The following is a 25,215-nucleotide window of genomic DNA, read 5'->3' on the forward strand; positions in this document are numbered from 1 at the left end:
ATTTGCTGAGATCATACACTATAAGGACTGCAGCTTATAGAGCTGAAGATTCAACAGTGTGGATTTATTTTATATTATTTTTATTATTAATAATATAATATAATATAATATAATGAATTTCATTAAAAACAATTCAACAACAATCCACAAAAATCCAAAGCCTAAGCCAACGCAATGGAAGCTTGTTTCCACCACAGAATGGAAAATAAAGTCGAAATTGCGTGTTGTAAATTCAGACATGCATGATATGAAGTCGAAATTGTGTGTTGCAAAATCAGAATTGTGAGATTTAAAGTATTCTGAGGGGAAAAAAGTTGAGTCTTTTTTTCACCTTAGAACTGGCCTGATAACTCTCAATTGCGAGTTTTTATCTCATAATTCTGAGAAAAAATATTAGAATTTCAAGATATAAACTCGCAATTATGTGTTATAAAGTCACAATTGCGAGATGTAAACACGCAATTGTGAGAAAAAAAATAGTCAAAATTGTGAGATAAACTTTATATCTGACAATTGCGACTTTATATCTTAGAATTGTGACTTTATTTCTCAGAATTGCGATCTTATATCTGACAATTGCGACTTTATTTCTCACAATTGCGACTATTTCTCAGAATTGCGACCTTATATCTCACAATTACGACCTTATATCTGACAATTGCGACTTTATGTTTCACAATTGTGACTTTTTTTCTCAGAATTGCGACTTTATATCTGACAATTGCGACTTTATATCTGACAATTGCGACTTTATATCTCACAATTGTGACTTTATTTCTCAGAATTGCGACCTTATATCTCACAATTCTGACTTCATATCTCGCAATTGTCAGATAAAAAGTCACAATTTTTTTTTTTCAGTGGCGTAAACAAGCTTCCATACAATGCTGCGAACTGTTTCTGTTTTAAAAATACATTTATTATTTAGCAACGCCAGGGTTGTTGACTGGTTTTATGTAGCTGTTAATGCAAATGGAAAAATAATCCAAAATGGGAAAAATGCACACTAAAAAAGCATTTAAAAGGGCGATATATATACAATATATATATGACTGTCTGACTTTACATCAATACACTATGCCAGACTGTTTCGATTATCGCAAGTCATTTTGGAGCAGATATTGATCCTATAGTAGACCAACAGAAACACATTGCCCTGTATTTATGGTGTTTCAGTCCTCATGCACAATAGACCCCTACATCTCTGTTATTGTGGTACACGTGTCTTCCATTAACACAATTTGTAGACCCTTGCGTTCAGTTGTACTATATTGTCCACAGAGACACCTGTCTCAGCCTTTCTCTGTGTCTCTCGCTCCTGCAGGTTTGGTCCAGTGTGGCACGTGGCTTTTGTCTTGCTAATGCTCTCTGAGAGCCCTCTGCTGCCCATGTTCAGGTGGAAATTGAATGCTTGATGCTTTTTATTTGCGCCACACAAAGACAGCACCTGCTGGCCCCGGAGCCCGGCTCTGACACACCGAGAGAGGGGACGGGGCCAACAAAACACTCTGTAATGCCATTATTTTGATATAATGTTAAGACTTCCTCAAGTCATTTCCATATGCTTTGTTCACCTTTGTGCCTCAGAATTAGTGGATGCTACCATAGGGATTACCAGTGGAAATGGTATTATTGCAAATGTATATGAAAATGATGGTTGACATTCATTGAAACGTACCGTCTTTGGCAGCCAAGCGAGGGGACTGGTCGGCATGAGATGGTGTGTTGTATGATATTGATGAGCTGCCTGAAACACACACAACAAACATACATTTTACAATGATAAAGATGTATAGATAAGTAGTAATACATTCATTGAGGCTTAAACATTTAGCTTTATATAATTAATATTATTATGTTTAATGTATTTGCAATGTATTATATATTATTATATAACACAATATAATATAAATAAACAAATATTCTTAATAAATAAATAATTATTATAAATGAATTCGCTTTATCTAATCAAAAAATGTGCCGACAGATTACAAGCAATATTACTAATTAAATTTAACAATAGAATTGAGTAATAATTAATCAAATTAATTCATTAAAAGTTAACCATTTAAAATGAGTAAAATGTTTTTTTTTAGAAAGTATGCTTAAGTCACCATTATGGTGATCAGTGTTGCTTTAAAATGACGGTTTTCTCTTTAAGTGATTCTGCTTGTTAACGTCAGGTGTCTTCAATGTTGGCAATATTAATAAAGATAATATAAAATAATTCATCTTTGACGTCTGTCTGTTATTCAGATATTTTTGTTTAATTTTTTTGGTGTAAACTTTACTCATTTTAAATGGTTAACTTTTAAGGAATATTTTGATTACGCATTACTCAATTGTAATTCGTTCAATTTAATTAATAATATTGTTTGAAATCTGTTGCCACAATTTTATTGATTATATAAAGCATATTCATTTGTACAGTGTATATATCATATCATAAAATTATATAATAAAAACAAAATATTCCACTCTTAAAATATTAAATTATTATTACATTTAGTGAGGTTAAAATGCAGTTACATTCTATGATGATACTTATATAATGTTAGAAACAAATATTATATTTATTGTTATGCTTTTGCAAAAATTGTGACCATTCATGTGCTTTTGCCTTAGTTTTGAGGTTTATAAACATGTAATAACTATGTAATTACATGGTAACAAGCTATCTAATGGCATATTATATAACAAGGCACTTAATCAAGCATTGAAAATCTATGATTGATTCCCAACATTCATTTCTCTTCACACCAGCTCCTCGGTTTTGTCATTACAATCCAAACACAATCTACACTTCGCACAGAGAGAGGCATTCATGTGTAGAGAGTGTTTCCAGCGAGCCGTCCCTGAAGCGCTCTCTTCATTTTACCTGCTTTAACTCATAAATCAGCGCAAAGGAAAACAGAAGAAAAATTGCACTGGCAAAACACGAGTCTTCCTACTATACGGACGGAGCGGAGGAATTTCGAGATTCATTATTTTGTTCTGAATGAAGAAAAGGAAGGGGTGATATTTGTCGTTTTTCTTTGATCAGCTCAGAGAAGATAGGAGGGTGTTTTAATGTGTGTAAGTGAGTTTTTATGGGGGAGGAGAGCGCATTGAAGACATATTTTAACCTCCGGGCCCCTGAACCCCCCTGAGTGGTGATGTTGGGGCCACAGAACAGGCCAGGCTTTGTGTGGGGTGCGATCCCCACATGGCAATCAGAGACTGCTGTTCCTACACTGAAATAACCCCCACACATCCATGGAAGAAAGAGAGAAACTTTTATAGGAAAACCAGCATCAAAAATAAAGACAAATGTTCTGTACTACAACATCTATCTATCTATCTATCTATCTATCTATCTATCTATCTATCTATCTATCTATCTATCTATCTATCTATCTATCTATCTATCTATCTATCTATCTATCTATCTATCATCCATCCACCCATCTACATCCATCCATCTATCTACATCCGTCCATCCATCCGTCTATCTACATCCATCTATCCATCCGTCTATCTACGTCCATCCATCCATCCGTCTATCTACGTCCATCCATCCATCTATCTACATCCATCCATCCATCCATCCGTCTATCTACGTCCATCCATCCGTCTATCTACATCCATCCATCTATCTACGTCTATCCATCCATCCATCCATCCATCTACATCCATCCATCCATCAATCTATCTTCATCCATCTATCCATCCATCCATCCATCCATCCATCTATCCATCTATGTCCATCCATCCATCCATCCATCCATCCATCCATCAATCTATCTACATCCATCTATCTATGTACGTCCATCCATCCATCCATCCATCCATCTATCTATATCCATTCATCCATCCATCCATCATCCATCTATCCATCTATATCCATCCATCCATCTACATCCATCTATGTCCATCCGTCCATCCATCCATCCATCCATCCATCCATCCATCTATGTCCGTCCATCCATCCATTCATCTACATCCATCCATCCCTCCATCTATCTACATCCATCCATCCCTCCATCCATCCATCTACATCCATCCATCTATCTACGTCCATCCATCCATCCATCCATCCATCCACCTACGTCCATCCATCCATCTATCTACGTCCATCCATCCATCTATCTACATCCATCCATTCATCCATCCATCCATCTACATCCATCCATCCATCTACATCCATCCATTCATCCATCCATCCATCTACATCCATCCATCCATCTACATCCATCCATCCATCCATCCATCCATTCCAATTTACATCTTTTTTACATTCACATTCGAATTGCAATTTGGCATTCTATCTCAATTCAAATGCTGCAGGTCAAGACCGCAAACTCGTCAGCACAGAAAACAGAAGAACAGCCGATGGGAGACAACAACAGTGCTCAGGTTTAATCCCAGGCTTTATAAGTTATGACTCAATCTTCCAGAAGCTGTACAGTAGAAATGTAGATCCAGAGATGCACAAAATCCCGCGACAGTATTCAGGAAGGTGCTGAAACATCCAACATAAGCGATAATCCACCACAAATGGAGATCAATAAAAGCTTGTGGGAAAGGGAGAGAGAGCTAGAGGGAAACAGAGAGAGAGAGGGGGAATAGGCTGTTCATATGTTTATGGTCTGTGTAAACCATCAACGGTCTCTGAATATCCCACTCTGAATTATCACTGTGACCAGTCTGTCTCATAACTACAGCCAGACCTGCAGCAACTGTGTGTGTGTGTGTGTGTGTGTCTGTCTGTTAACTTTTTTCTTAGACCTTTCAACAACAATAAAACCCTGACAAATTTAGCTTTTCTAGTCAAAAATCATGTGAGTCAATTCGTTCATTTCGTTCATTGAATGAAAGATTTGTTCATTTTGATGAACGAGTTCGAACAGGAGAGTCACGAACGCGCATCACAGAACAGAGCAAGGCGACCATTTGAGCTTATAAAACTGAAACTTTGTTATTTATATTTTTAAATGAGGGATCGTTTCACTTGATAAGACCCGTATTCATCGTCTGGAATCGTTTAAAGCCCTTTGAATAGTTTGCAGTTTGCACTGAAACTATCTTTTAGACCTTGAACCGTTTGGTTCCCATTGAAGTCCATTATATGGAGAAAAATCCTGGAATGTTTTCATCAAAAACCTTAATTTCTTTTAGACTGAAGAAAGAAAGACGTGGACATCTTGGATGACAAGGGGGTGAGTAAATTATCAGCAAAAGTTTTTTTTTTTAAAAAAGTGAACTACTCCTTTAATACAACAACCAGAAAGTGACCCTTTTTTATTTGAATGAAACAAAAGAGTTCAGTAGCCGAAAACATTCATCACAGAAGAGCTGCCAGTGATTCAACAAGAGAAGCACATCTTTGTGAGCATAAGTATGAATTTCTGTGCATATCTAGTCTTACTCCTGGAAGCGTTCTAACACATGCACACACACACACACCTTTTCTAGTCTGTAAGTGTGTAAGTTGAGCTAAAGGCAGCAGTTCAGCACCGCTCCCCTCCTGCAATGAAATTCCAACAAATTCTCAAATTGCAGCCAAATTGAAAGCACATTGGAGAGGGGGCGGCAATCGCTAATAAAATCTGAATAACTGACCGACTGCGCAGTCAAAACAAAACCTCCTCCAGATATCATCACCATTGAGCTTCAGCATCACCAGCTCGGCTGGTTATGATGCGTGTGTGTGTGTGTGTGTGTGTGAGTCAGCGTTTGCCTGCAGTGTGACCAGAGGCGGTGTCCGTCCCTGCCCTGCTCCGCTGTGTATAGACGTAATAACACACAGGAATGTTAATCAGACCTCAGCATCTATATGTGTATGAAACGATTATGGACAGTCACATTCGCGGACAGCGTTGTGTGTGTGGATGTGTGTGTGGGTGTGTGTGTGGATGTGTGAGCATAACCAGAGGGCTGTGATTGTGTTTGTTTGTGTTACAAGAGGAAAATGATCATCTTTGGTTTCTAAACCCGAGCCCCTGTGGCTCAAGAGAAAGTTAAACATGTGGTCCTACATACATGTACACACAATACATAACACATGCTACTCTTAAAGGGATAGTTCACCAAAAAATGTGCATTCTGTCATCATTTACTTTATTTTGAAGAATGTGTCAAACTCTTAATTGTAAAAGACTGTAAAAATGATTTATGTTAATTGGTGAATCCATATGAGACATACTGTTAAATAAACAGTTTTTGGAAGTGAAAAAGAACAAGTCATCTTATAATTACTGTAATAGTTCACTTTTGAAAACCTTTGTTGATAATTTACTCGCCCCCATGTCATCCAAGATGTCCATGTCATTCTTTCTTCAGTCGAAAAGAAATGAAGGTTTTTGATGAAAACATTCCAACATTTTTCTCCATATAATGGACTTCAATGGGGTCCAAAAGACAGTTTCAGTGCAAACTGTTCAAAGGGCTTTAAACGAATAAGGGACGTATCAAGCAAAACAATCGCTCATTTAAAAAGAAAATTAAGAGTTAAATTTTTTTTTTACATTTTTTAAAAAAAGTTTATGTTTTATGAGCTCAAATGTTCGCCTTGCTCTGTTCTGCGATGCACGTTCAATCATGACTCCCCTGTTCCAACAAGTTCATCAAAATGAACGAATCTTTTTTACGAGTCAATTGGCGCACGTTCGTGACTCTCCTGTTCAAACAAGTTCATCAAAATGAACGAATCTTTTCGATTCGAAGTCAATTCGTTTGTTTCGTTTGTTGAATGAACCAAATGACTCATAAAAAGATTCGTTCATTTTGATGAGTCATAGCAAGGCGACCATTATTCGCTTGATAAGACCCTTTTTCATCGTCTGGAATCACTTAAAGCCCTTTGAACAATTTGCAGTTTGCACTGAAACTGTCTTTTGGACCTTGAACTGTTTGGACCCCATTGAAGTCCATTATATGGAGAAAATCCTGGAATGTTTTCATCAAAAACCTTCATTTCTTTTCGACTGTTTTTTGTGTATTTTTACAGTAAAGCAGCCGCAACTTCCTTTTTATTATTTACCATGATTATGTTTTCAATATCAGAAGAGTTTTTATTGTTCTTCTCTGGAACACAAAAGGAATATTTTTGAGGGGATACGATATTGCTTTGTACCTTATTATTGTAGACCACTGATTTTAAAACATCCACCCCAAAAATCAGGTTTGGATTGAAATGAGGAGTAAATGATGACAGACTTTTTATTTTGGGGGATGAACTAACTCTTATAAAGTCACAAACAGGTAAAAGGAACTCTAATATGTTTTGGCGGAGAGCGAGTATAGCCTCTGGTAGATGGGACAAGACCATCTCTCTTATTATTATTTGGTTTTCGCTCGGGACGCCTTCCAAGGCAATACAAATGGTGGAGTGGAGGATTACGAACTTTTTCTTCTGTTTCCAAAACACACAGGCTAAATCAAAGAAAGAGCAGAAGGCAGATCCACAATGCCCGGCGCGTAAGCTCTGGCTCAGTCCCGAGGCATTCGTCCCTAATGAAAACTCAAAAACCCCAAAAAATAAAAACACCTGACAGCTCACAGACAGGCCGAGCTCTGCCCCGCGACTCACAATGGCTCTCTGTTAAACTCCGAGTCTGTACAGCCTGGCCACCAGCACAAAACCGTCGACACCCACGGAATAAAGTTCCCATTACCTCACAGCAGAATCCATCACTGCTTTTAAGGAGGAACTCGGCCCTGTTGGGACTCCACCCACCTCAGAGAGGCGAGCTGCTGTCATAATGTTTGGACGGGCCAGCTGCTCTCCCCATCCCAGCAAACTGAGGCCTTTCAGAGAACGCGGAGCTTCTGTTTACAGAGATGCGGCGTATCCTCCCGACATCTCGCTTACAGATGGCACTGAAGTATTCGAGGGGATGAGTGGACTTAGTTTTCGCCAAAGCCGTGGGATTCGTGCCAAAAAACCGAAGGGAAATAACATAAGAAATCCCTTGGAAGAGAAATGGGGCGAGATGCCTCTGTTGTAAATTAGGGATAAACTTTCCTGTGTAGCAGTGTGCATGCATGGGCCTCGTCTCCCGAGGCCATGCACCTGGGCTTCATCTCTCCGAGTCTGAGGCCCAAAGCGCTCAGGGGGACGGGACGCTCGCTGAAATTCATAATCGTGGCGACTCTGCCAAAGCAAATGCGTCCAGTAAAAGTCAAGCAGGTGGAGCGAGACAGGAGCTCTCCCTCGTAGAGCGAAATGTGCAAACTATCTTATAAAATATTGTTGTAAACTTGATCTCGGTGTGGTTCGAGTGACTGTGGCAAAAACAATGCGGAATAAACTAGACCACTTTGGCTCCATCGCTCGCATGGATTGTCGTGCATTAAACAGTTGCAATTACTTCCAAACTTTTTACTGTTGTGGTGCAATTAATACAGGCTTTTCCAACTCGTTTGGAAGTCAGTTGCTTGGCACTTCATAAATAGTCATAAACAAAATAAACACTGCAAAGGCTTTATTAATGCAATCTGTCATCAAAGATAGTCACCATCATATCATTATTCTTTAACAATGGTACAGTTTTGTTCCCTATTTACCCCTAAAGTGTGCATATTAGGACCTTAAAGGAGTAGTTCACTTTTACTCACCCCCATGTTATCCAAGATGTCCACGTCTTTCTTTCTTCAGTTGAAAAGAAATTAAGGTTTTTGATGAAAACATTCCAGGATTTTTCTCCATATAATGGACTTCAATGGGAACCAAACGGTTCAATGTCCAAATGAGAGTTTCAGTGCAAGCTGCAAACTGTTCAAAGGGCTTTAAACGATTCCAGACGATGAATAAGGGTCTTATCAAGCGAAATGATCGCTCATTTCAAAAATAAATAACAAAGTTTAAGTTTTATAAGCTCAAATGCTCGCCTTGCTCTGTTCTGTGGTGCGCGTTCGTGACTCTCCTGTTCAAACTCGTTCATCAAAATCAACTAATTTTTTCCAGAGTCAAATCTTGACATGAAGAAAGATTCGTTCATTTTGATGAACTAGTTTGAACAGGAGAGTCACGAACGCGCATCACAGAACAGACCAAGGCGAGCATTTGTGCTTTTAAAGCTTAAACTTTGTTATTTATTTTTATAAATGAGCGATCCTTTCGCTTGAGACCCTTATCCATCGTCTGGAATCGTTTAAAGCCCTTTGAACAGTTTGCACTGAAAGTGTCTTTTGGACCTTGAACCGTTTGGTCCCCATTGAAGTCCATTATATGGAGAAAATCCTGGAATGTTTTAATCAAAAACCTTAATTTCTTTTCGACTGAAGAAAGAAAGACGTGGACATCTTGGATGACATGGGGGTGAGTAAATTATCAGCAAAAGTTTTTTTTTAAAAAGTGAACTACTCCTTTAAAGGAACATTTCAATAGTTCCTATAACTACTGGCGGAAGTACCTGCTTTTTTTGGGACGCAGGAACGATCTTAGGAACAGCTTTTATAGGAAGTGTACGATGATTGGCCTGAACGCATGCGCACCGACCATTTTTAAAAACTAGTGTAAACACAGTTTATAGGCTACGGTATGCATTTACTCCACACACACACAAAACAGCAACTGATGGGCTGATGTCGATGTTACCCTACGGAGGAAGGACCAAGCGAAACATGAATATGTATTTCTGCTCCGCTAGCGCCATCGGTCATCAACCACACGGCGAACGCTACTATATTTTTTTTGTAAACCAGTTACTTTCTTTGTTTAACAGTTCTATCCAATAGCATATTAGATAAAAATAAAAATATCATAAATTAATGACGATCTCAGCGCCGTCAAAATAAAAGTCCTACACAACAACAAGGGCTGCGTTTTCCAAAAGCACCATTAGTGGGAATTGTTCTAGGATCAACTTAGGCTTGTGATACTTTACGTCACTTCAGAGATTCGTACTGTCAGTGTGAATGCAACCAGGAAAATGGCACTAGGGAAACGCCTATAACTAGTACAAAATCCCTTATTATTACCTAAACTGTCCATATTAGTACCTTTTGAAATGATACAACCATTTTTTTATTTTCGGAGAAAAATATTATAATATTGTGGTTGAGATATGTTGCAATATACAGCATAATAAAGCAATCCATAGACACAAACAAACTATGAGAAATGCAGCAAAAGTGAAAGACCCGAACTAGCCAATCTAAATCGGATACACTAAATCATGTGGACTTACTTTCCCTGAGGTAATTGAGATGTGAGAGCAGGACCTCCGTGTTATAAACGCTGGTAAGTCTCAGGAAGTCCTCTTTGCTCATCTTGCAAAGCTCTTTTCCATCTGTGTTGTGGAACATGGCTGTGTCGATCTCCTGAAGACCATACTCTTTAATGGCCCAGTCTAACCATTGCCGCACATGGTCTGGAGACCAGAGAGAAGGGTCTGAGATGGCAAACACAAAATAAAGCCACACATTAGTGGAGACTCAAGCAAGCAGCTTACATTGGTTTAAAGGAGTAGTTCACTTTAAAAAAAAAAAAAAAACCTTTGCTGATAATTTACTCACCCCCATGTCATCCAAGATGTCCATGTCTTTCTTTCTTCAGTCGAAAAGAAATGAAGGTTTTTGATGAAAACATTACAGGATTTTTCTCCATATAATGGACTTCAATGGGAACCAAACGGTTCAAGGTCCAAATGAGAGTTTCAGTGCAGCTTCAGACGATTACAGATGATAAATAAGGGTCTTATCTAGCACCCTTCGAGTCATGACTCGAAAAAAGATTTGTTCAATTTGATGAACAGGAGTGTCATGAACACCAGAGTCAATTGTCGCATGTTCGTGACTCTCCTGTTCAAACAAGTTAATCAAAATGAACGAATCTTTTTCCAAGTCAATTCGTTTGTTTCGTTTGTTGAATGAACCAAATGACTCGTAAAAAGATTCGTTCATTTTGATGAACGAGTTCGAACTCACAAAGAGAGTCGCATATGCGCATCACAGAACAGAGCAAGGCGAGCATTTGTGCTTATAAAACTTAAACTTTGTTATATATTTATGAAATGACCAATCGTTTCGCTTGATAAGACCCTTATTCATCGTCTGGAATCGTTTAAAGCCCTTTGAAGCTGCACTGAAACTCTCATTTGGACCTTGAACCGTTTGGTTCCCATTGAAGTCCATTATATGGAGAAAAATCCAGGAATGTTTTCATTCATTTCTGTTCGACTGAAGAAAGAAAGACATGGACATCTTAGACGACATGGGGGTATCGGTACACCCTTAATGTTGACGGACAATGAATACCTGCTGGGACGATAACTCTCCTCTCATTGGTTGTCATGTTTGGAGGCGGAGCACACTTCTCATCCATGTAGCCAGTATAGTTCATCTGAGATGTGTCGGTCCCTCCCACCATCTTATTGCATTTACCCACACTACAGTCCACCGGGGACTCTCTGCCGGGAAGAGAAAGGGTTACCGCTTACTAACGCTCATCTCAGACAGAACAGCAGAATAATGCTCTTGACAAATAAGGAGGTACCTGGATCCATTGATGTGGTCATATTCTCGTTTGACGTTAACTCGCACAGGCTGGCTGATCCACTCCTGCTGAGGAGGAATAGGGTTGATCTTGTGTGTCTGGGCGTAATCCTGTGTGCCGGACGCGGTCATGTCCGTCTTGGGTAAAGGAGCAGCAGAAGCGTATGGAGGCTCAAACAGAGACTGGTCTTCACTCACCACTGACAGCGCCTCCTGGAGGATTGAAGAGCGCACGCTATATCACTGTTTCTCATTAATGCACATGACAAATGACTTTCAGTTCATCGTGTGTAATCAAGGAAAGCAACACACATTTCTAAATCGTTTCTCGCTGAAGGGCATTAGAACCACGGATGCGGAGCGCAAAGGAAGCAGTGCGATTGATTGCTTTCGTAGATCTAATATGTGAAGTCAACACGAAACACAGTTGTACTTGTATGTGAAACTGATATTCAATACAAAAACAAAATGAAAATAAATTGTAAAAAAGGACCACTAGGCATTGATGGGATTGTGAAGAGTAGGAATTGCATCAGGTTTTTGAAGGGGAGGAGTTAAAAAAGAGGGATTTGTGGCGTCATATTTCAGAGATGGAGCACAGTAAAATCAGGAACTTGCATTGGAAAAGTAAACATTGCACATTTTGATTTAATGTTGACTTCACAGTTTTGTGTATCCGGTGCATAGAAATAAAATAACGACAACGACAACAATAATGATAATAAAATCCAGCCATTTACTTCAGAGTTATGATTGGGAAAATAAACACAACATTGACTTTTAAACCTTTTGTTTCCGAGAAGAATTTTAAAATGCGACTTTCAATAAGCACAAGATTTCTTGTTCATGACTCATATGTGAGACGGAACAGAGGCAAGGTCACTTCTACATTTGCTCTCGTTGCAGGCGCTCAGCTGGGGTGATGTAGTTTTATTAAAGAAAACAAACGCGGCAGACAGGCTCCTCTGGAGAGATCCGCGTCTACACGTGCATGTGATCGTCTCCATTCACTTCTCACTCAAAGCTTTCTTTCAGTTTCGTGAAGACTATCTCCAATCAGTCGCCTAGATCTCCCTCTTATTCCAGTTACAGACACCTGTAAATCTCGTAACTTCCACTGAACTTTATACACTCAATTTTGGGTAAAAAAATGGACAAACCCAGCCATTGGGTTTGGGGATTTGCATTTTTAAATTACATTTTTAACCCAATGGCTGGGTTTGTCCATATTTGACCCAGAGTTTGGTTAAAACAACCCAGCATTTTTTAGAGTGTATCCTTGATAAATGAGAAAATTCACCTTTAAAAAAAAACATCCATAGGCTAAAAGACGTTCAAGAGTGATTTTGGAGATGATACTGTTTGATAACTAGAGAATGCTTCCTCTTTAGTATTTTTTAATCAGAACATACACTCTGAACAAAAATGCTGGGTTATTTCAACCCAAATTTGGGTCAAATATGGACAAACCCAAATGTTGGGTTAAAGAATGTCATTTAAAATGTTAACTTTCACTTTACATTTTTAACCCAACATTTGGGTTTGTCCATATTTGACCCAAATTTGGGTTGAAACGACCCAGCTTTTTTTCAAGTGTACATTCAATAAAGCATGCACTGTAAAAAATGCTGGAGTTTAACCCAATTTTGGGTAAAATATGGACAAACCCAGCCATTGGGTTTGGGGATTTACATTTTTAAATTACATGTTTAACCCAATGGCTAGGTTTGTCCACACTCTAAAAAATGCTGGGTTGTTTTAACCCAATTTTGGGTCAAATATTGACAAACCTGAAATGTTGGGTTAAAAATGTAATGTAAAAATTTAACCCAACGGCTGGGTTAGTCCATATTTGACCCAAAGTTGGGTTAAAACAACCCAGCATTTTTTTAGAGTGCATATTTGACCCAAAGTTGGGTTAAAACAACCCAGCATTTTTTAGAATGTATCCTCGATAAATGAGAAAATTCACCTTTAAAAAAACTTTCATAGGCCAAAAGACGTTCAAGAGTGATTTTGGAGATGATACTGTTTGATAACTAGAGAATGCTTCCTCTTTAGTATTTTTTAATCAGAACATACACTCTGAACAAAAATGCTGGATTATTTCAACCCAAATTTGGGTCAAATATGGACAAAGCCAAATTTTGGGTTAAAGAATGTCATTTAAAATATTAACTTTCACTTTACATTTTTAACCCAACATTTGGGTTTGTCCATATGTGAAAAAAAGCTTTTTTTCAAGTGTACATTCAACAAAGCATGCACTGTAAAAAATGCTGGGTTTTAACCCAATTTTGGGTCAAATATGGACAAACCCAGCCATTGGGTTACATTTTTAAATTACATTTTTAACCCAATGGCTGGGTTTGTCCATATTTGACCCAAAATTGGGTTAAAACTTAGCATTTTTTTTTTACAGTGCACACTTGTTGAATGTACACTCGAAAAAAATGCTGGGTTGTTTCAACCCAAATTTGGGTCAAATATGGACAAACCCAAATGTTGGGTTAAAAAATGTCATTTAAAATGTTAACTTTCATGGGTTTTTCCATATTTGACCCAAATTTGGGTTGAACCAACCCAGCATTTTTTTTTCGAGTGTACATTCAACGAGTGTGCACTGTAAAAAAAAAAAATCTGAGTTTTAACCCAAATTTGGGTCAAATATGGAAAAACCCATGAAAGTTAACATTTTAAATGACTGTCAACATTTGGGTTTGTCCATATTTGACCCAAATTTGGCTTGAAACAACCCAGCATTTTTTAGAGTATACTCAATAAATGAGAAAATTCACCTTTAAAAAACATTTATAGGCTAAAAGACGTTTGAGAGTGATTTTGGAGATTAAGGCTTTGTATACTGTTCGATAACAAAAGAATGTTTCCTCTAATCAGAACATACACGCTTAAAAAATGCTGGGTTGTTTCAACCCAAATTTGGGTCAAATATGGACAAACCCAAATGATGGGTTAAAGAATGTCATTTAAAATGTTAACTTTCATGGGTTTGTCCATATTTGACCCAAATTTGGGTTGAAACAAGTACAGTGTACATTCAATAAAGCGTGCATTTCACAATTAACCATTCAATCTCTGGCTATAGGGGGTTCTTGGGACACTCCATCATCAGTTATTAAATTTCCCTATTTGTTTTTTCCGAACTTTGATGACAGTCGTCATCAATTGGCTCAGTGTCCCGCGGACAGTATCGGGGCGACCCACAGCAGCAGGCCGGTGGCACGATAAGTATGGCAGAGTCAAGGAATGCCTTCATGCTGCCAGATAAGGCCAGAGCTGCTATTATGACTGTTACACGTTACTTACACGCAGACATATCAGCCTCCACCATATAATTCATGATTGGCAGTCAGTCTTTCCCAAGATTACAGAGGGCTGTAAAAATAGGAAAATCTAATTCCACACTCACGCTCGTACGTACAGACGGGCCTGTCAAACGGCGAAATTCCTTCAATGGTCAGCGCACAAGTGCACGCTTCTTCTTACAATGAGGTTAAAATACTCACAAAGGTGCCAATTTCCTTGAGCTATAAATTGGCCGTGTCTGCATGATCCAGAACCACAGGGTTACACTGGTTCGGCGTTGCAGATTTACACCGAGCCGTATTAGAAATTCCATACCGTCGTATATTAGAAATGATCTCTATTTTGAACAAAGCATGTGAGAAATGTAATAGCCACGGTCAACACAGAAGATGAGTCATTATGTCGGGATGTACGGGCACATTAAAAGCAAAGTGCTATTTTATACAGAGGCCATTCCTGTCTTTTGTTTAAGGAGGAAAAGGAAACCTGACAGGAAACCAGATTGTAGAAACAGGAAACACCCATGGATTGAGACACCCTCCTCATTGTCGACTAAAGTGAACAGTTAGAAATCAATCAAGAGAGCTATCCGAGGCAAATTCCACAGGACTAACACACACATTCATGATAAGATGCAATTATAAAAACAAATAATTGATAACGACATCCCAAGATAATTAAGGGTCATACATTATATTAGCTTCCATATATATATATATATATATATATATATATATATATATATATATATATATATATATATATATATATATATATACAGTATATATGAGGGTTGTTCATGCAATGATTTGACACTGAACACTGGAGTATGGCTGATGAAAATTCTATATAATAAATTCTATAATTATATTATAGTATATTATATAATTATATTATATCACAAGTATATATATATTTTAAATGTTTAATTTAATGTTTAATGTTGGAGTATGCCTGAGGAAAATTCAACTCTGCATCAAATATTTTAAAAACATTTTAAATTAATAATATTTCACAATATTACTATTTTTGATGACCATAAGAGACAAAAAATTGAAAATAGTAATGTTTTGAACAGTGCAATACACATATATAACTTACATAAGATTAGTGTTCATCCAAATATATTATATTATTTAAACTGAGTTATGATTATGCTTTATTCAAATTTGAATTAATTTTTTAAAGATACGTAGCTACAATTGTAAAGTACATAGAAATTCATTATGTTGGAATTGTTATACTACTACTACTACTAATAATAATAATAATATGCTATATTAACAAGTAATGCCAACAATTATCATACAATAACATATTGTTTTCTCAATGCTTTCAACGATAATATTCCCTTTGCATTAAAATTATCCTCCATGTGTCCTCAGTCACCTCACTGCAATCGAAACAGACTCTTTAACATGATATAATCTAAAACAAGCATAATGTGTACGGCCCCAAACATATACCACACCCAAAACCACTTATATGACCGCAAAAAAAAAGGAGTGTTTGGATGTGCTGCCCTCCCCTCCTGCAAGAGTCAACAATTAATCAGTGATCATTACCTTATTTGATGCTCGTAACATTTAATTCAAATATTGATAGTTGTTATTAATCAGAGATGGGCATTATCCGTTTAAACAACAGTCCACGCTAGATTAGGCTACTCTAAATATCGAAATGCACAGAACAGCGGCGTGGACCACACACTAATTCTTCTAAATAGAGCGCAAGTTTTGTTGTTGTTGTTTTACTATATGGACTGTAGTCTTTGTGTACGCACAACCCACGAACACACTATAGCAATTATTATCAGTTATCAGGAGGGAAAGAACGTGGAGTGATATTTTGCTGTGGGTGGGCTCGGCTTTTGAACAATATGAATGGTTGGAAAACCTCGGCACGGTGCCACTCCAATTGCGCAGCCACATCTCCAGCCTAAAGCTTTATGATTTATATAAACCACTGCATTGCATTCACACGCACGCGCGCGCGCGCCACAATATACTGAAAACTCAAAGCAGCCTCGTCGAGCACCGGGCGTTCGCTATTCTAATCTTTAAAACGAAACTTAGGCATGATTTTTTTCTTTTTTTTCTTGGCGAAACATCTTTACTCCATCACAAACAGCCCGTGCGTTTTCACGAGCGTCCAAGAGCGCGCGACCGAACGCTCGTATCCTCCGCTACAGTTTTCAACTTTCAACAAAGTTTCGACGAAAAGGAAAAGGAAACTTGGAGAGAGAGAGGGAGAGGGAGAGAGAGAGAAGAGGAAAAGCACAAACTCGGAGCGGCTGAAAAGTCCCAGACTACAAGCTCTCAAACTCTGTCCATCTCAGAAAGATCCCTCTCCTCCGCTCTTACCTTAATAGTTCCGTCCATTTTGCGCAATTTTCAGTGGAGCCCGACAATATTCCAAACATGACACGCGTCTGAATTAATTCCAGCCCCGATATGTGGCGGAGAGACACAGACAGTTTCGCCGGATGGTTTTTTTCCTCTAAATTTGGGAAGTGAAGTCACTGTGCTTGAGAAGGAAGCCGTGCGTGCGTGCGCGTGTGTGTGTGTGTGTGTATGTGTGTGTGTGTCACTGGCCCTGCCTTCATTACGGCACCCAAAGCAGGATATTTGTCCCGAGAAGATAAGACACCAAAACAATAGTGTTTCTTTCCTCTGTACATGTTTTTGCCTGGAAATATTTACAGAATGCCTGCCAGCTCTTCACATTTGTTGCGCTTTTTCCAACATTAAAATAGTCATAGATTTCGTAGAAACACTGTATGTTAAACATAGCCTAATGATTAATAATAAAACTATAGATAATAATAAAAGACTAAGCTGATAGAAAAATATTCAAATAAAAATAATAACTTTATAAATCGTTTGACCATGAATGCAGATGGTTTGTTGAAATCGAATGCATAACGGTATAATATTATGATCGGTATTCCGCTATTTAAACGAAAACGCGAGTTGGATATACCCATGTGAAGTGAAGAATGTGACGAGTCTGTCCGAACTTCTCTCGCTGCTAATGTGGGTTTCCATTAATAAAAGCGAAGCCTGCAGCGTAGAGTCTGTCTGCTCCACACGTGTGCGCGCTTCTGAATGCACACGCATAGCATTGGCTGTATATGGATCATATACGTCTCGAGTGCTTGCAGTTCAACATTTCTCCAAATCAATAGCACATGGCTTCACTTTTTTTCACGTCTTCACGTGCAACGAGGGGAACCGTCTCTTTTCTAGACATTATTTCTACAGTAAATATTTACTTTCGTTCTGGAAAAAGATTAAAATACACATTAGATTTAAACAGATTATTGTAGTGTCAATAATTCTATTTTTAATAAATATTATACTTAAAAAAATGTTGGGTTGTTTCAACCCATGTTTAGGTCAAATATGGAAAAAACCCAAAGGTTGGGTTTACAATTTTAAATAAAATGAAATAAAACATAACCGTTGGGTTTCCAGATTAAAACTTTTAAACCAACCTTTGGGTTTAAAAATGTAAAATGTTTAAACCAACCGTTGGGTTAAACAGATTTACAAAGTTTAAACTAACAGTTGGGTTTTTAACTGTTTAACGTTTTAAACCAACCGTTGGGTTTTAAAAAAAAGTAAACCAACGGTTGGGGTTGTCCATATGTGACCCAAACATGTTAAAACAACCCAGCGTTTTGTTTTGTTTTTTTTTTTTTTTTTTTTTTTTTGTATTTGCCATTCTCAAATGCAAGTGAATCTCCACCCCTACGATTTTATTTATTTTTTTAACGGTGAGCTGTATTACCGAGCGCACTCTAGACGCGCAGCCAGACCCCCGGATCACGAGACCCCCTGACCGAGCGGGCCAAGCCTCGGGGAGCGAGACTGAGTCTGCGCCGGCTGACTTGCACTGTTTGCGACATGGGGGTCTGGGAGGGGGGAGGGGAGGCCCCCTCGAGAGCTCCACATCTGGATCCTGCTAGGGGTCAAGGCTTCTCCTGCCTGAGGCCTGCGCAGTAATTAACGGAGACACCTTGTTTAACCATTTCGAGTCCGTGCCTCTCTCGTGCACAGAACAACCCGGATTTTTCTTTTATTCAAATAAACGGTGTTGGCATACATTTATCAATTTCTTTGTTCTGCATTCTTGATTGAGTGGGGAATATAAGACAAGTAGAGGAATCTGACAAAGCAGAAGGAGGGGAATGGGTTTTAGACGGAATAACCTTACATTAGGCTACTTATGGTTAAGTAGCTAATGCAGATGTGGATCATCATATCAAGTTTTGGGACATGTGAATGCGCGTTGCAGTGCAAGGGTGGACATCATTTTCACAGAGCGTGGGACTTGATAGCCGAAACATATGTTTCCCTAGAGGGGCCGCTTAGACTCCACAATTCTTTTAATTAAAACACCATTATCTCTGAGCGCATGACGAGACTGAGATCTGGCGGAGAGGGGTCACTAATGACAGTATAATTATGTTTTATGGTCTCTATTTCGATTATTATAAATGAGACGTCTCTTTACTCGAAGCCAAACTATTTATCAGATAAATTATGAACACAATCGTTTCATTCACAGTCGTTTCAAGCAAACATTTTTTCGATCTTTTGATGACGACAGTCTTTTCTTCTATAGAAATCCACAATTTAGGCATCATCTGCTTGTCTAAATCATGTTTCTTTCCAGATACAGATAACTCTTTCAAGATGTAATGATAACAAGTCAAAAATAAATTATGTTTTTATTTATGGAGCAAACATATCTAAGAGGTGCATCATTAAGCCTAAAAAAAAAAGAGAAAGAAAATAAGTCTCTTTTCCCGCGTGGCACTTGCCCAGGTCATTATGAGTCCAGCGGTAACAAACATTTTGGAAGGCCAATAAACAAATGCATGTTGGTTTATGTAGTGAGCCACAGAACATCTGGCTCGACGCTGACGCTTGACAGCCAGGCATTTCTCCCAACCACGACCTGTGGGAAGCCAGTGGCCCAACGCTACTGGAAAAACCCTGAAGTGCCTGAGTAAGACTAACCCAAAGTGAGGCCAGAGGCTTCCTCCGGTGGTGAATGGACTTTCGAACATATTACATAACAACAGGTTGATCTACAAGTAGCCAATATACCCTATCTATCTATCTATCTATCTATCTATCTATCTATCTATCTATCTATCTATCTATCTATCTATCTATCTATCTATCTATCTATCTATCTATAGACAAATATTCGAAACATATCCGCGGTAATCGCATGGTGCTTCTCAGGTTGCGCGACACCGTCACGAGCTGAGAATGACACGCACATCGAAAAAATAGAGACTGCAGCACACAACACCAAACTGTCTGGCCTCCTGCTCCGGGCCATAATTAATTTGAGATTTATTTTTATTGGAAAGCTCCAGTCTCGCCCGGCCTTAACCAAACAAAAACCTTAACTCACGGCTTCGCCTGAATGAGGCTGAATATTTCTCTGAAACTTGCCTTTCTTGAGGCGTGCTGAGGTAAATCCATTTCCCGCTGAAATTCTGCCCGGCGGCAAAAACATTCAAATATGAGCGTTTATCTGGCGGACCCTTTCACAGACTGTGATGACGCGTTTTAACGGTCATTAATCGTAAATCCTGCAAAGTTATTTATATATAGGCCTATTTTATTTTATTATTATTATTATTGTAGGCTAAATGTATTTAGGCTACCCTACATTTATAACACTACTTTGTATTGTATTATTGTATTTGTATTGTATTGCATCACATGACAACCCCCCCCCCCCCCCCCCCAAAAAAAAAAAAAAAAAAAAAACTAGTGAATGCTGCTGTGAGGTTGTTCAGCCTCACTTTAATTTTGAAAGTTGTGAAAAGTTTTTATTTTCCTATTTGAGCAAATGGGAACACTTTTTTTATGCAGTCTCTCATTCACCGCAATACAAGTTTACCCAACAATGACTTCCGCTTCTGAGTAACCCGGAGATGTGAAAAGGAAAGGGGTCACTTCTGGAACAATTTTGTTAAATATTTGTATATTTTGACCGAAACAAAAACTTAGTTTTGGTTTTGGGAGTAGACTGTCTAAACACAGACACTTGCTTACTTGTTTAAATGAAAAAAAAAAAAAAAAAAAAAAACAATCATCAAATAATAATAATCTTCTCAAAGACTCTTTCTATTGCTTCGTTGTATTGTTGTTTGTATGCAGCCCGACTCCAATGCCATGCAGTGTACTATTTATTATTCAGTCTGTGGAGAGAAAGCTGGATTTCAAAGCGAAGGTTTTCCCTCAACATTCCTGCGCTGCTAATGTCTCGAAACAAATCGAGGACTGTTCGTGGGACTGTGAAACGCAGCCCCTCTGTGGAGGAACACAAACTATAGCGTCTGCATGAAAAGCTCCCTTATGCAGGGGGGCAATAAGTCTCCATAACATAACAACTCGGCTCTGGAAAGTATGCTGATTGTAAAGATATAATGAATGACTTTAGCAGGCACAATACTTCATTTTCATGGCTCTGTCTGTATGCTGAGCACTAAGCCTTCTGATACATTAAAGTTATTGCGGTGGCACTTTGCCATAAATAACCATCCAAATATGCCAATTTCAGCCTTTAAAAAAGGAACAGTGATACTAATACCTTTCATAAAGAGGTATTAACCATGTTTGCATCAAGAAGAGCGCAATCCAGTAGAAGTGGCATAATCAATGTCAGTCTGAATGTGTTCGGTGCATGGCTTTTACAGTGGACTCGAACCCATCAGAGAGTTTGAGTTCTAAATGGAAACTTCCCTGCTTGGTCGAACCTATGCAAAAACAGATGTCTGCCATTTGCAATGTTTACATTCTTTAAAAGCATGTAGAGAGAGGAAAAAAGGGCACCATGTCAAATGCAATAATGTACAATAAGTAACATTTGTGAAGGTCAAAGATGGCCCGTCCCTTCATTCATTGTTCAGATCAAGCTAGAGAGATGAACCCAGTCGTTCATTTTACGGCAAATATGACGAGAGGCGAACCTGCGTTTTTACAAACCATTTACGTCAGTCATGTAAATCGTAAGAGGAAAAAGGCAATTTAGAAGTTCAAGTCTGTTTCCTCCAACATTACCTGCTCGTAGTGACGATGTTGTCTTACCTTGACGTAAGACGAAGTGTCGGGGACGGTCTGAAACATTTTCATTGGACAGAGAGCCCGGAAATGTGTGATGTTCACTTCACGGCCCCTTCAAAAAACAAGTCCACATGTCATCTTAGAGGAAACTAGAGTTTGTCCAGTGCAAAACAAATGAACATACAAAAAAAAAAAAAGCCTAATAATAATTAGACAAAAAGCCAATTTGTCCCTTAATTCTGATCCCCACATCAAGAAAATTGTCTTAATTTCTAAAAATTAACTTGATTATAGTCTACTGAAATGCATAGTCACAAATCTTTCATTTATTTTCATCTTAAAATTGATTTGTGTCTCAGATTCTATAAGAAATGCGTTTCTTAATCCACTAAAGAGATGTTATCATAGATAAAACTTATGTATCTGCATTTTCTGTATACATGCATCGGGTATTTATGGTCGAATCATTTGCAACGCAGCAGTTATTCTGTATATTTGGGCACCTTTGCTTTCCAGCCTGTAAAGCCACATCCAGCCAATCAAAACAGAGAGGTCAGATCTGGTTCATGAGCTTATGAGAGGCAAGAGAAACAGAGCTGCATTTATTCCTGTAAGAATTGTAGCTTTTACCTTTCATCCCTCCAGAGGTTCAATTTTTTTTTTTTAAATAATCAACTACACAAGCCTCTGTTTTATGAAGTAGGTTATTTTGGCTAAGGTGTCAGTGAAGCCATAATAATAATAATAATAATAGTTTTTTTTTTTTGCATCGTTATTATGATTTTATAAACTATATATACCTTTAATCTATATCATGCTTTTTCTTTTCTTTCCCGTTCTTCTTTCTTTTTTCGATATGTTTCTATATGTGCTATATGAGATAAGTCAATTAGTGCAGTATATAGGCCCAGCCCATTCACTTCCAGCAGACACATATTGAAACACTTTTCGTTTTAATAAGTGTAGCTTACAGAGGCTCGGGTGAAAGGGCACCTCGGGGACGGTGTCTTTTGCCTTTCCCTCGGCGTGCAATTACAGAGCAGACTGGCACTAGAATTATTCAACATTCCTCCGCAGTTCACAATCAAAATACCCGATGGCCATGTCAGAACACAAGAGAAATGGGCAAACGCAAACTTTTGACACATCAAATCGACGCATATAAAGAGTATTTATCCTTCTCTAGAGGCTATAATTATTGAATGGTGATTTAGTTTGAAGAATATCATGGTGATGAATTGCATAGGTAGCCTGTAATAATAAATACAACTTTTTTTGTTTGTTTTGTTGAGTGTTTAGGATTTATATACCGAAACAGCTGAAGTCCGTTCTTGATAATCAGGTACTTTCCCGAAACATCCGTGTAAAAAACATTTTATATTCATTCATTGCGTAATATAGGCTAATATGAGCTTTGTTTCAATCCACTAAACGCATTAAAGTAGCCTAATTTCTGTATTTCTATTTTTCAGAGCGTCAACCCGACTTTCTTCAATCGTAATTTAATGACTGCAGGTTGCCACTTTGCTTATGAAAATACGATAATTCAACTTGTTTTCAGTTCTAGTTGTAATTTCAAAGCCGATACTACTGAAACAACATTTCTTTGAAATCAATTTGCGCATAAAGCATCAAAATCATACGTGTTTACACACTTTACAGATCAAATAATGCAACAATAAACGAAATAGCTAATTATGCTAAATTAAAATGCATTCGTCAGTTGCCTGTCATCGCGATAAGAAACGAGATGTTGACATTTCGATACCTGAACACACTGACCGTAATGAATAAATCAGGAGTCTTATAATTCGCTCGATTTATATTCGCAGCGTCAGACCCCGGGCTCCTGCGGGCGAGGGCTGGGCTCGCCTCATAAACTTTCCCAAATGCATCCAATTTCTAAACGGTAAAAGAGCATAGAATTCCGCATCTGTGGCCAATTAAATGACTGGAGGCTCAACAGGACTGTTAAGTAACTGCATCGTCTCTCCTCCGAAGAGCGTCTAGTGTTGCATTTGAAGCGTGTGCGTGTTATCCATCAAATAGCTTTTCCCTCGACTGTCGACACATTGGGACAGAGCAAAGAAGCAACATAACAAAATGCACAAGGAATCCAAACTAAAAAGTAGCTCCACGTGCATGTGTTTTTATTCAAGACCATTGCAACTACTAAAACAGAAAGAACACAAGCTCGGCTTCTGAACCTCACACACTGTAGGCTACTACACAAACTCACCTGTCTGGTCTTTGTCTCTCGGTAAACTCGTTTCCAGTCTTTAATAATTAGTCCCGTCTATGAGAAAGTGATTGTCATGGATAAGTGTGAGTAATGTTGAGGAGGAGAGGAGGGATGTATGAATGGGGAAAGACTAAGAGAGATGGGAGAGAGGCGGCTCGCTGACCAATGAGAACGCGCGAGCTCACCCCTGCACATCCACTGAACCGTGAAATAAGGGGAATCTGACTGAAATGAGCACAAGACCATAAAAGAGAAGGAGAGAAAGAGAGAGAGGGGGAAAGCGTGAAGCTTACTCGAGGACATCCGAATATCTTCTGCGGGACACTAACATTTATAAACAAATCAAATTTCGTTCATTCAACACATTTGCTGATTCTGTTACGGAGCTCCTAAAGGGACATGGTGAAGGGAAATAACATGAGATGGAGGGGAAACAACAATATTTTTTAATGTTTTTGAGATCGCATTTTTTTTTTATTATTTTTTTTTTTGAGAAACTTGAGCTCAAAAGGTTTTGAAAAAGTTTAACGGGGAACGCAAAAACATTTGTAAAGAAAGCAATAGACTTATTTTTCCCCATCTCCCACAATGTCCCTTTAGGGGCTCCGTACTATTTCTTCTAAAACGAATAAAAAAACAAATTTATCTGTTTGTGCTTCGTGATATATTTTACAAGGAAAAAATGCATTTGAAATAATAAATAGCATTTATGTTTTGGTTAGCGATGTCTGTCTCGCGAGGATCGTGTCCCATCCACGCGTCACCCGTGCGCGTCTCTTTCCTGTTAGGTTGACCCTGTTCACTTCACTAACTCCATTTCCTCCACCAGAAAACTCCTTCAAAGAACCAGCGGCAGGTTTACAGTGGGCAGATCTGCTGATGCGTGACGTGTGAATATCAGCAGGGAACCAAACACTTAATATACACTCCTCATCGATGTCACCTGAAGCGGTTCTCACATAAGCTTGATGACACATCGTTACAAGGGTTAGATATCCGCATATAGGCTACATAACAACACTTAATATGAAGCCAAATCATATTTTGGAGTTGCTTGTGATTGTACATTTGGTT

At 38.3% G+C, this 25,215-nt stretch overlaps 1 protein-coding gene across 3 annotated transcripts in view; it reads right to left on the minus strand.

Annotated features, from left to right (window-relative positions):
- Positions 1–24,239, minus strand: part of fli1 (Fli-1 proto-oncogene, ETS transcription factor) — a 35,752-nt gene extending 11,513 nt beyond the window's left edge. The window contains exons 1-6 of one of the 3 annotated variants that reach the window (XM_039647433.2): positions 24,139–24,237; positions 21,924–22,011; positions 11,480–11,691; positions 11,242–11,393; positions 10,173–10,376; positions 1,679–1,747 (exon numbers count right to left, since the gene is read on the minus strand). In XM_039647433.2, the coding sequence (XP_039503367.1) occupies positions 1,679–1,747; positions 10,173–10,376; positions 11,242–11,393; positions 11,480–11,691; positions 21,924–21,968 (682 nt within the window). In that variant the 5' untranslated portion in view covers positions 21,969–22,011; positions 24,139–24,237. Of the gene's footprint in view, positions 1–1,678; positions 1,748–10,172; positions 10,377–11,241; positions 11,394–11,479; positions 11,692–17,168; positions 17,380–21,923; positions 22,012–24,138 lie in introns of those variants that run through there. The other 2 variants (XM_089135267.1, XM_039647434.2) reach the window with 2 other exon arrangements.
- Positions 24,240–25,215: the final 976 nt, after the last annotated feature.

The sequence above is a fragment of the Pimephales promelas genome, chromosome 10 (genome assembly GCF_988280905.1).
Source record: "Pimephales promelas chromosome 10, fPimPro1.hap1.1, whole genome shotgun sequence".
In the NCBI taxonomy this organism is placed as follows: Eukaryota; Metazoa; Chordata; class Actinopteri; order Cypriniformes; family Leuciscidae; genus Pimephales; species Pimephales promelas.